Consider the following 12,957-nt stretch of genomic DNA (forward strand, 5'->3'; position numbering starts at 1 on the left):
ATTGCCTGACACTTGTGTGGCGCGAATGTTACTTGCCACTTGTCAGCCCAAGCCTGGATATTGTCCAGGTCTTGCTGCATATGGATACAGTCTACTTCAGTACCTGAGGAGTCGCGAATGGTGCAATCATTCCCACTTCAGATGTTATGATGGAAGGAAGGTAATTGATGAAGTAGCTGAAGATGGTTGAGTCTAGGACACTACCCTGAGGAATTCCTGCAGTGATGTCTTGGAGCTGAGATGACTGACCTCCAACAACCACAACCATTTTCCTTTGTACTAGGTATGACTCCAACCAGTGGAGAGTTTTCCCACTTTTTGCAATTTGTCTGCCCATTCCACAACTTGTCTATGTCCTTTTGAAGTTTAACATCATCCTCCTCATAGTTCATGATACTTCCAAGTTTTGTGTCATGTGCAAATCCCGCCCAGTACACCGAAGCCTAGGTCATTAATACATGTCAAGGGACAGCAGGATTCCTGGGGAACTCCATTATAAACCTTCCTCATGTCCAAAAATACACTCCTCTCTGATTCCTGTCACTCAACCCATTTCCTTCCCATGTTGCTCCTGTTACAGCTGCTACTTTTATTCCATGAGCTCTAATTTTGCTCACAAGTCCATTGTGTGGCACCTGTATCAAATGCCTTTTGGAAGTCCATGTACACCACATCAACAACATTACCCTCATCAACCATCTCTGTTACTTCATCAAAAAACTCAAGAAAGTTAGTGAGACACAATTTGCCCTCAACAAATCCAAGCTGGCTTACCTTAATTAACCTGCATTTTCCCAAGTGTCTATTAATTTTGTCCCAAATCATCATTACTACTGAGATTAACTTGGCTGGCCTGTAGTTGTAGTAACAAATTTGCAAGCAAATTACAGAGAAGTTCAAGAGTTATAGAGTAACGATAATGGTGGGACTTTAATTATCTGAATACAGACTGGGATAGTGGTACTGTAAGGGGCAGAGAGGGGCAAAAAATCCTAGAGTGTGGGCTGGGCTTAGCTTTGCTCACTTTTTTGAACAAAGGCATAACATTTGCAATTCTCCAGTCCTCTGACATCACCCATGTATCTAAGGAGAATTGGAAAAATATAGCCAGTGCCTCTGCAATTCCCACCCTCACTTTCCTTAGCATCCCTGGATGCATCTCAACCAATAAAAACAAAAAACTGCGGATGCTGGAAATCCAAAACAAAAACAGAATTACCTGGAAAAACTCAGCAGGTCTGGCAGCATCGGCAGATAAGAAAAGAGTTGATGTTTCGAGTCCTCATGACCCTTCAACAGAAGCATCTCAACCAATTCCTGGTCCCTTAACAACTTTAAGTACAATCAGCCTATCCAACACATCCTCCTTATCAAATTTAAACCCATCAAGTGCCTGAACTACCTTCTCTTTCACCATGACTTGGGCAGCATCTTCTTCCTTGTTAAAGACAAATACAAAGCATTTATTTAATGCCTCAGCCATGCTCCCTGCCTCCATGTGTAAATCACCTTTTTGGTCCCTAATCAGCCCTACTCCTCCTCTTACCACCCTTTTACTATTTGTATGCCTATAGAAAGCTTTTTGGATTCCCTTTAATGTTGGCTGCCAGTTTCTTCTCATGCTCTCTCTTTGCTTCTCTTATTCGCTTTTCCAATTCCCCCTGAACCTTCCCTATCAAGCCTGATTCTCAATTGTATCATCCACCTGTTATCTGTCATATACACCCTTTTTCTGCTTCATCCTGCTCTCTATCTCTTTCATCATCTAGCGGACTCTGGATCTTTTTGCCCTACCTTTCCCCCTCATTGGAATATAACTTAACTGTTCCCAAACCATCTCTTCTTTAAAGGCAGCCAGTTGTTTGGTTAGTTTTGCCTGCCAACCTTTCCATTCAATTTATCTGGGCCAAATCCATTCTCAGCCCATTGAAGTTGGCTCTTTCCTCAATTAATTATTTTTACTCTGGATTGTTGTTTGACCTTTTCCACAGCCAGCTTAAACCTTATGTTACAATTATTACTGCTCCCAAAATGTTCCCCTATTGACACTGGACCCACTTGGCCCACCTTATTCCTGGAATTTTACAGCCCCATCACGGCAGGGGTAGGGGTGTAAAATGCGGCGAGCCATTCAAAAGCCCATCGACTCCAGTGGGACCATAAAATCCTGCTGGCATAAAATTCTGCCGCAGGTCTAACAGTGCCTTCTTTTTCCTTGGACTGGAAATCTACTGATGTAGAAAATTCTCCTGAACACACTCTAGGAGTTCTTGCCCCTCTCTACCCCTTGCTATCCCAGTCTATACTCATATAATTAAAGTCCCACCATTATAGCTACTCTATAATTCTTGAACTTCTCTGTAATTTCCTTGCAAATTTGTTCCTCTACACCTTTGGTGGCCTACAGACTACACGAGCAATGTAATTATACCTTTTTTGTTCCTTAGCTCTAGCTAAAAAGATTCTGCCCTTGGCTCCTCTGGGACATCCTCTTTCTCCTGCACCGCAATTCTCTCCTTAATCAATGCTGACACCTCCACCTCCTTTCCTATCTTCCCTGAACACCTTGTATCCAGAAGTATTTAATAATCAGTCCTGCCCTTCTTTGAGCCAAGTTGCTGTTACAACATCATATTTTCATTTGGCTATCTGTGCCTGCAGTTCACCAAACTTATTTACCACACTCTATACATTCACAAAAACCTTGGTGTTGATGTGTGGGTCCATCTTTGAAGCCTCCAAACATCTGTCCAAAAGCAGGGGTCACCATATACGCCAAGTATAAAAGTCTTTGTTGTTTGTCACGCAGGGTCTGCTGTGTGTGTGTGTGTGTGTGTGTGTGTGTGTGTGTGTGTGTGCGTGACTTAAACTCCCACGCATCTTCACAACACAACCCGTATCACCTGCTTGACCCCTTGCACCCAGTTATAAGTGAGTCAAACATCCATTTTAAGCTGAAAAATTGAGGCTAATACTACTAATAAAAGTATAACATGTCGCGGCTGAAAAGGGGGGTTGATGTATATACAGTGTATGTGCAGAAATATGATTTTTGGGGCCGATAAAATGGGGTCGTCTTATACACCAGGTTCACTTATACACTGTAATCTAGGGTGCATGCACAGCAACCCTAATTTAGACTTTGTATGAACATAGGAATTAGCAGGAGTAGACCACCCGGCCCCTCAAGCCTGCTCCTCCATTCAATAATGAAAATACCTTCTTCCAAGATCATGGCTGATCTGATTGTATCCTCAACTCCACATTCCCGTCTACACCCAATGACCTTCCACCCCACTTGCTTACCAAGAATCTATCTGCCTCAGCCTTAAGAATGCTCAAAGGCTCTGCTTCCACACCTTTTCAGGAAGAGAGTTCCAAAGACTCACAACCCTCTGAGAAAAAATTTCTCCTCATCTCTGTCTCAAGTGGGCAACCCCTTATTTTTAAACAGTAACCCCTAGCTCTAAAATCTCTCACAAGAGGAAACATCCTCTCCACATCCCCCTGTCAAGACCCCTCAGGATCTTATATGTTTATAAGAAATATATTTATATAATATTTAAACACATTTATGTTCATTTTTATTACTTTGCCTCTTACTGCCCCACCTAATATCTTATTATTTCCCACTCTAGTACTATGTATCTCTCCCAGTCTCTGTGCCTGGTGGTGTTCTCTCCAGCTTTATCTCCTCATTCCCACACCTCTGCCAAGTTAGTTTAAACTTAAGCTTGAAAGAAGATGTCAGATGCCAATTCAGTATCATACTCTGTCCATGTACCGAGGATTCTAGATATGTTTTTTTGTGAACACCGGGCTTGTAAGTCATTGGCTTAGCCTTGGGGAATAGAAAGACCATTTATGATTGTTTTTGCATAATTGCATACCTTCTGGAATTAACACAACTCTGGCTTCTAATGATCTCCTTCATACTGCACTGTGATAATGCATTTTGCACCATCTCTCTACTGCTCTGAAAGTCCTCATTTAACAATTTTGTTTTCACCTAACTGTAGTCCTCCCTTATCCACAGACCTTAATAGGACCCTACTTAATAGTGAGTGGCTGACAGGTTCTAACTTCTGGTTTCAATGGTTTTGGGTGCAGAAGCAAGTGGCTATGGTGCAATAATCTGAATGAGGTGGGATCAGAACGATGTCACTATGGGCGTAAAACCCGCTCAGCTGGTGAAAGGTGGTTTGAGATGAGACAAGTGTACTGGACAAGAGGATGACCGCCAAGAGTTACTTCTCCTGTAACAGTGGCTCTGTGTTAGTACAATAAGGTAACGGAGCTTCTCCCAGTTCACTGTTTCCATGGCTCTCGTGGTTGACACACTTGCATCCTAACTTTCCCTTTCCTTGTGAGGTGGTGAGGTCTGCCCTCCAACAGATATAATGAGCCCCTGGTTAATCCTCTAATAACAAATAGAAAGATCACTTTTCATTACCTTCTTCCATTCCTCTGGTGACAACATCCGAATCATGTCCTCAGGAACCAGATCCTTCAACATTTTGGGAATATTGAGAAACTGGGACTTGTCATCACTGAACTTCACTTTGTAAAGGAATGCAGCAATCTGGATGGCATCTTCCTTTGTGCACTGGTGGTAACCTCGCAAATACTTTGGTAACTCCTTGGAATCAATAAGAGGGGAAGATCAGAAAGTATTCAGTGCCCTGAACATTGGCCGGTCTTTAGTTGCCAGAGAGAACTAAAGGGCTCCTTCACAATTCTCCTATACAGAGCTCCATTGACCCTTGGTCTTCTTTAAGGCTGAAAAACCCCAAGGGCAAATCAAAGCACATGGGATCGGGGGTTACATACCGGCATTGATTGAGAATTGGCTGACATACTGGAAACAGAATGTGGGAATAAATGGGTCTTTTTCTGGATGGCAGGTGGTGACTAGTGATTACCGCAGGGATCAATGCTTAGGCCCCAGTTATTCACGATGTATATAAACGACTTGGATGAGGGAACCAAATGCAATATTTCCAAGTTTGCTGATGACACAAAACTGGGCGGAGTTGTGAGGAGGATGTAAGGAGGCTTCAGGACGGTTTAGACAAGTTGTGTGTGTGAGCAAACACATGACAGATGCCGTATAACATGGATAAATGTGAAGTTATACACTTTGATGTGAAAAACAGAAAGGCAGAGTATTATTTAAATGGTGATATATTGTACAAAGAGACCTGGGTGTCCTTGTACAATAGTCAATGAAAGTAAATAGGCAGGTGCAGCAAGCAATTAAGAAGGCAAATGGTCTTCATTGTAAGAGGTTTTGAGTTCAGAAGTAGGGATGTCTTACTGCAGTTTTACAGGGCCTTGGTGAGACCACACCTGAAGTATTGCATGCAGTTTTGGTCCCAAGAAAGAATATACTTGCCATAGAGGGAGTGCAGCAAAGGTTCACTAGGCTGATGCCGGGGATGGCAGGACTGTCATATGAGGAGAGATTAGTTTGATTGGGCCTGTATTCACTAGAGTTTAGCAGAATGAGAGGAGATCTGATTGAAACATATAAAATTCTAACAGGGCTAGACAGGCTGGATGCAGGGAGGATGTTTCCCATGGTGGGGGAGTCTAGAACCAGGGGCCACGATCTCAGGATGTGGGGCAGGCCAGTTAGGACTGAGGTAAGGAAAGATTTCTTCACTCAGAGGGTGGTCAACCTGTGGAATTCTCTACCACAGGAGGCTATGGAGGCCGGGTCACTGAATATATTTAAGAAAGAAATTGATAAGTTTCGTCAAGGGATATGGAGAGGAGGCAGGAATGTGGTGTTGAGATAGAGGATCCGCCACGATTGTATTGAAAGATGGAGCGGCTCGAGGGGCTAAATGGCCTACTCCTGCTCCTAGTTTCTATGTTTCTTCTATTCTAAAGGTCCTGGCGCAAGTTGAGGTACAGTCTGTGGGTTGCGGCAACATTTTTAGTCAGGCAGCCAATCATCATGCCTTGACAATGAGTGCCTGAAAGCAGTTTAAACTTCTGAGACATGGTGATCAAGTTTATTGCTATTCTCCACTGGTGCATGTTCCCACCATAAATCTTTGAATAGTGATCATGAGCAGGAAGTCTAGCAATTTTCTCTACACTCAGCACAGAGGGGCAATGGAGGTTACACTCTCCCTACTGCCTCCTGCAGACATCAATTAACCCAGCATGGATCAAGAATAGAAACTAGACTTTCTGGTGAGTGTGGCCACTGTCCAGATGTGGACCTGGAGCTACCTTTGAACTTATCAGAGGAGAAGAAATGTATCATGCATGCTAACAGCATGGCTGTCCAATCAAATGGTCTGTCTCTTCCTCTACCCACACAAGAGTCTCCCTCATTGCTAACTTCAGCATCATTTTCACTTTCAGCATCTAGGGGGAACGCTTGTCACTTAACATGTCTGCTGTGTAGATGGTCCAGTGATTTAGTGGGTGAATGTACCGTCTCATGTCACCCTGAATCGTGTAGGCCTGGAAGGATCCTCAAACTGTGCTACTAAAATCGACAATAGTCTGGGCCACAGGTGGTCCTGGGGTTGCACTGAGTCAGAGGCTTATGTGTCGCTGCAATCTCAGAGATGCTTCCTTTCGGATGAGACCTTACACCTATCAACCCTCACAAATGGAAAGGTGACATGGCTCTCTTTGAAGAAGAGTCAGGGAATTCGCGACAGTGAACTAGTCAGTATTTCTCTATCAACAAGCATTACTAAAACAGGTTATCTACACATTTCTTCAAAGTTGGCTGTCATGGAAATGGAAGGAGACACTCTCTTATGGACAGGGTCAGTCACTGACCTGTGGAGAGGGTCAGTCACTCCCCTGTGGACAGAGTCAGTCACTCCCTTGTGGGCAGGGTCAATTATTCCCCTTTGGACAGAGTCAATCACTCCCCTGTGGACAGGGTCACTCACTCCCCTGTGGACAGGATCGCTCACTCCCCTGTGGACAGGGTCGCTCACTCTGCTGTGGACAGGGTCACTCATTCCACTGTGGACAGGGTCACTCACTCCTCTGTTGACAGAGTCACTCATTCCCGTGTTGACAGGGTCAGTCACTCTCCTGTGGACAGGGTTAGTCACTCTCCTGTGGACAGGGTCACTCACTCCCCTGTGGACAGGATCAATCACTCTCCTGTGGACAGAGTCACTCACTCGCCTGTGGACAGGGTCACTCACTCACCTGTGGATAGTGTCAGTCCATAAGACGTAGGAACAGGAGCAAGCCATTCAGCCCATCGAGTCTGCTCCACCATTCAATGATATCGTGGCTGATCTGTTAATCCTCAACTCCACTTTCCTGCCTTTTCCCCATAACACTTCATTCCCTCACTGATTAAAAATCTGTCTATCTCAGCCTTGAATATACTTAATGACCCAACCTCTATAGCTCTCTCTGGTAAAGAATTCCACAGATTCACCACCTTAAGAGAAGACATTCCTCCTCATCTTTGTCTTAAATAGGCGACCACTTACCCTGAGATTATGCCCTCTGGTCCTAGACTCTCCCACAAGGGGAAACAACCCTTCAGTGTCTATTCTGTCAAGCCCCCTAAGAATCTTATATGTTTCAATAAAGCCGCCTCTCATTCTTCTAAACTCCAATGAGTACAGGCCCAACCTACTCAACCTCTTCTCAAAAGAAAATCCTTCAATTCCCGGGATCAACATAGTGAACCTTCTCTGGACTGCCTTCAATGCCAGGATATCTCTCCTTAGATTAGGGGGCCAAAGTTGTTCACAGTACTCTAGATGCAGTCTAACTAGTGCCTTATATAGTTTTAGCAAAACTTCCCTATTTTTATACTCCATTCCTTTTGAAATAAAGGCCAACATTCCATTTGCCTTCCCTATTACTTGCTGAACTTGTATGTTAGCTTTTTGGGATTCATGCACAAGAGCTCCCAAATCCCTCTGTGCTGCAGCTTTCTGCAGTCTTTCTCCATTTAAATAATATTCAGCTCCTCTATTCTTCCTACCAAAGTGCATAACCTCACATTTTCCCACATTATATTCCATCTGTCAAGTTTTTGCCCACTCACTTAACCTGTCTATATCCTTCTGTAGACTCCTTGTGTCATCCTCACCACTTGCCTTCCCACCTATTTTGGTGTCATCCGCAAACTTGGCAATAGCACATTTACTTCCCTCATCCAAGTCATTAATAGATATTGTAAATAATTGTGGCCCAGCACTGATCCCTGTGGCACTCCACTAGTTACAGGTTGCCATCCTGAAAACACCCCCCTTATCCTAACTGTCTGTTTTCTTTTAGTTAGCCAATCCTCCATCCATGCTCATATGCTACCCCCAACACCGTGGGCTCTTATCTTATTAAGTAGCCTTATGTGTGGTACCTTATTGAATCCCTTTTGGAAATCCAAATATATTACATCTACTGGTTCCCCTTTATCTATCCTGCTTGTTATCTCCTTAAAGAATTCTAATAAATTAGTAAGGCATGATTTCCCCTTCATGAAGCCATGCTGACTCTGCTTTATTATACTATGCATTTCTAAATGCTCTAATATTACATCCTTTATAATAGATTCTAACATTTTCCCAATGACGGATGTTAAGCTAACTGGTCTATAGTTAGCTGTTTTTTGTCTCCCTCCCTTTTTGAATAAGGGCGTTACATCGGCAGTTTTCCAATCTTCTGGGAATTGTGAAGAATCTAAGGATTCTTGGAAGCTTAGCACCAGTGCATCCACTATCTGTCTAGCTACTTCCTTTAATATCCTAGGATGCAACCCATCAGGTCCAGGGGACTTGTCAGCCTTTAGCCCCATTAGTTTCCCTAATAATTTTTCACTACTGATAGTTATTGTATTTATTTCTTCCCCACCTTTTGCCCCTTGATAATTTAGTATTATTGGTGTGCTGTTAGTGTTTTCTACCGGGAAGACTGATGCAAAGTACTTATTCAACTCCTTTGCCATTTCCTGATTCCCCATTATTATTTCCCCAGCCTTGTTCTCTAAGGGGCCTATGTTCACTTTGACTTCTCTCTTCTTTTTTATATAGTTAAAGAAGCTCTTACTGTCCATTTTTATATTACTCGCTAGTTTACCCTCAGAGTTTATTTTCTCCCTCTTAATTATTTTCTTGGTCATCCTTTGTTGGTTTTTAAGACTTTCCCAATCCTCTGGTTTACCACTAATCTTTGCCACGTTGTATGTTTTTTCTTTCAATATGATACTATCCTTAACTTCCTTGGTTAACCATGGTTGGTTTATCCCCTTCCTAGAATCCTTCTTCCTCACTGAGATATATCTTTGTTGTGAGTCATAAACTATTTTCTTAAACATCTGCCACTGTTCATCAACCGTCTTTTCTTCTGCTTTCCAAGTCCACTCCAGCCAACCCTGCCCTCATTCCTTTGTAATTACCCTTATTTAAGTTTAGCACAGTTGTTTCCGACCCAAGTTTCTCACTCTCAAACTGAAAGCTAAATTCAACCATGTTATGTTACTGTTTCCTAGGGGATCTTTTGCTCTGAGATCATTTATTAAACCTGCCTCATTACACATTATCAGATCCAAAATAGCCTGATCCCTGGTTGGATTCACAACATATTGTTCTAGGAAATAGTCCCGAATACACTCTATGAATTCTTGCTCGTGGCTACCTCTGCCAATTTGATCTTCTCAATCTACATGAAGATAAAAGTCACCAATGATTAACGTACTGCCTTTTTTACATCAGTCATTATTTCCTGATTTATTCTCTGTCCTGCAGTAGCTACTGTTAGGGGGCCTCTAGACTACTCCCACCAGTGTCTTCTTCCCCTTGTTATTTCTTACCTTCATCCATATGGATTCTACATCTTCCGATCCAAGATCATTTCTTGCTATCGTACTTATTCCATCTCGTACTAACAAAGCTACCCCACCATTCTCTCCTTCACTCCCCTGTGGACAGGGTCAATTGCTCCCCTGAGGACAGAGTCAGCCATTGCCCTGTGGATATGGTCAGCCACTCCTGTGGACATTCACTCCCCTATTTCAGGGTTGCTCACTCACCTGTGGGTAATGGAACACTATATCTGCTTTTAAGTCTCTACCAGGAAAGACATTGAGCCACAGCTTTCTCATGAACAGCACCTTGTATGCCACCGAGAGAGAAGTACCTACAAAGTGATATGGAGATGTGGTATTACTACATGTTGGAGGGGATTTCAGCTTTATAAACTTGGTTTAAGTTCTGTTGGACACCTACCATCCTTCATAGGCTTTTCTTTCTTGACCCAGTCAGTCACATGCCTCACATAATCAAAGAAGAAATCTCCTTCAGGAAAGCTGATAACCTAAGAGCACAAAGGTCAGAATCTCCGAGATCTCACTCAGCTGTAGATATCGGAACTCAAGTCCCTGCACCACAAAAACTGAGAAGATATCAACCATAATCTCACCCTTAAACAGACAGATAGTCAATTACCCCCTGGGGCAGATAATCAATTACCCCCAGGGACTGAGAGTCAATTATCCCCAGGGGGAATGAATCAATCACTCCCAGGGAGATAATCAATAAGCCCCAGAAGGGATTAATCAATCATTCCCAGGGGAGTTAGTTAATCGATCACCTCCGGGGGAATGAATCAATCACTCCTAGTGGGAATCACTCCCAAGGGGAGATAATCAATAAGCCCCAGGGAGAATGAATCACTCACCCTTCTCAGGGGGATTAATCATTCACTCCCAAGGGAGTTAATCAATCTCCCCCGGGTGGAGGGAGTCAGTCACTCACTGACTGTTGATGCTGGATGACCAGCTCGGGGCAAAAAAAAGGGTAACCTCACCATGGGTGTGGGTGCTGGTGAACCCATGGGAGTGGAGAAGGGGCATCTGCTGGACAGATCCAGTACAAACCAGCAGCCTGCCATGGCTGACACTTGTACAAACACATTGTCCGCAGCGACAGAAGAAATCGGGGACAAAACATGTCCAGGGGAGGTCTGACCCGGGCACGCTGGACGAGAAGTCGAATTACAGATCAGTCCTGGAAAATGTGGGCCAGTTGTCACCCTGTGTTGATGAGTGCTGGAAATTTCACAACTGTGGCTAACAGGGATCTTATCCGACTGTAAATGGGGGTGACTGTTTTACCTTGTCTTCAACCTGTACAAAGAGACTCAGGCCTTCAGCGGAGCTGAGTTTTAAATGCTTGGTGATACTTTCACAGAGGTCCCTGGCTTTGGTACTGGTGAAAACCTCAAATGCCTGTTGGGATAGAGAGGGAATGGGAATGAGTGACAGCAGAGTGAATGGCAGCCTGATCTGACATTCTAACAATAGGAAGCTTGGTAAAACCACTCACCTCATCAGTGTCATTGGGGAAATAGATTTTGTGTAGGATCTTGGTGCTCCAGTGCTGGATGGCCTCCACCTCCAGAAGGTGTGGGGGATTCTTCCGAGCTCCACATCTGTCAGCAAAAACAGCAGCTGCCAGGTCAGTGATGATGGTTCTGTTTATACACAGTACACTCAACACATCCTGACTTAGGTGGCATTCATGCTGCATCTTGACTGCTGCGTAAAGCAGTATTTCCAAGTGTGAACAAATACACTTACACTTATATGTAAGTGTGCACAGACACACACAGTACATTTATACTGACACATAATGTATATGTACACATGTATATGAACAAGTACATGTACACATGCACATGTGCTCACATATGCAACATAAACACACACATAGATGGTGCATACACACCAAAACATACTCCAAATTCTAGCACTGTCATTTTAACCCATTCATCTCTTATTTCAGTCACTTCATTAGTTCTGAAACCTCTGAGGCTAATGTTCCAAATTGTGGATATGGCCTTCATACAGTTACAATTCAGTAAATTCCTTTATGCCCAGTGGGAGTACAGCAATATCCAAAAGGCAACAGCTTAACTCACTCCCCAGGTTCCTGTTTGCTTCCTATCTCCGATGATTTCCAGGACACATTGTTGTTACAGCTGTCAGTCCCACGGCAGAAGCAGAACAGAGTCTATGTGCAAAATATAGCATGGCTGAAATTATAGTCTGATTCACCAACTAGATTGTGGATTCAAGCGTGGGATGCAAACAGTTTTCCAAAAATGCAAAATACAAGGATGGATTTTCCAATCAGTTAAGCTGATGCCAATGGTTAACTCAGGTTTGCTACAATCCTGCCTGCACCATTACCATGCAAATATTAAATTGTTTAAAACAAAGGTGATGTGTGAACTGTGCTGATCAGAAAATCCAGCCCAGGAATACATCTCCTACATTCACCAATAATTATTTCATTGACAGCCAGTATGAACACCCTGTTACTGTACCTTTTAACCTTGTTTAATCTTTGAATGCAGTCAGCTGCCAGCCTCTCTGTAGGGTGGGTCTCGAGGAATCTCTTCACATGAGGCAGCAGCACATTACTGGGAGAGAAGAGCCCAGTGCAGAGCCAGAGGAGCTGCCAGCCATTATCTACACTGTACCTGGGAGTCAGAAGCAGAGAGAGAACTCCCATCAGCGCATCAGTTCACCAATTGGCAGTTTACAACAATCTGACAGCTTTCTATCAGATCCCAGCCCACAATCCACCTGATTTATTCAAGTTCACATTTGCCATTAATTGCCCATCCTCAGTTGCCCTCGAGAAGGTGGTGGGCCTTCTCCTTGAACCTGGGATTCACAACTGTGATTAAGTGTATCCCTGGAGGTTTCATCACATGACTTGCCCCCACACTCCAGTTATTTGTCGGCCAACACATCCATCCTTGTGATGCATTGCCTTCCTATACTAATTGGAAATTAAAAAGATTCATTACCTGATTTGATGACACTTCATTGTCAGCCAAGCCCATTTTCAATCCTTTTTATATTTGTTAAGAGAATAGATCAAAGAAAACTTTTTTTTTAAATGTCTCAATGATTTTTCTCCAGGGTTGCAAACAGCTGTGTCCTGG

The 12,957-nt window shown here is 43.4% G+C and overlaps 1 protein-coding gene across 1 annotated transcript in view; it reads right to left on the bottom strand.

Moving 5' to 3' along the window:
• Positions 1-12,957, bottom strand: part of LOC121287874 (unconventional myosin-VIIa-like) — a 217,143-nt gene that overhangs the window by 53,055 nt on the left and 151,131 nt on the right. The window contains exons 39-44 of the mRNA XM_041205870.1: positions 12,331-12,486; positions 11,328-11,433; positions 11,117-11,230; positions 10,230-10,317; positions 10,034-10,140; positions 4,454-4,639 (exon numbers count right to left, since the gene is read on the bottom strand). Of these exons, the coding sequence (XP_041061804.1) occupies positions 4,454-4,639; positions 10,034-10,140; positions 10,230-10,317; positions 11,117-11,230; positions 11,328-11,433; positions 12,331-12,486 (757 nt within the window). The remainder of the gene's footprint in view (positions 1-4,453; positions 4,640-10,033; positions 10,141-10,229; positions 10,318-11,116; positions 11,231-11,327; positions 11,434-12,330; positions 12,487-12,957) is intronic.

The sequence above is a fragment of the Carcharodon carcharias genome, chromosome 2 (assembly GCF_017639515.1).
Source record: "Carcharodon carcharias isolate sCarCar2 chromosome 2, sCarCar2.pri, whole genome shotgun sequence".
NCBI lineage: Eukaryota > Metazoa > Chordata > Chondrichthyes > Lamniformes > Lamnidae > Carcharodon > Carcharodon carcharias.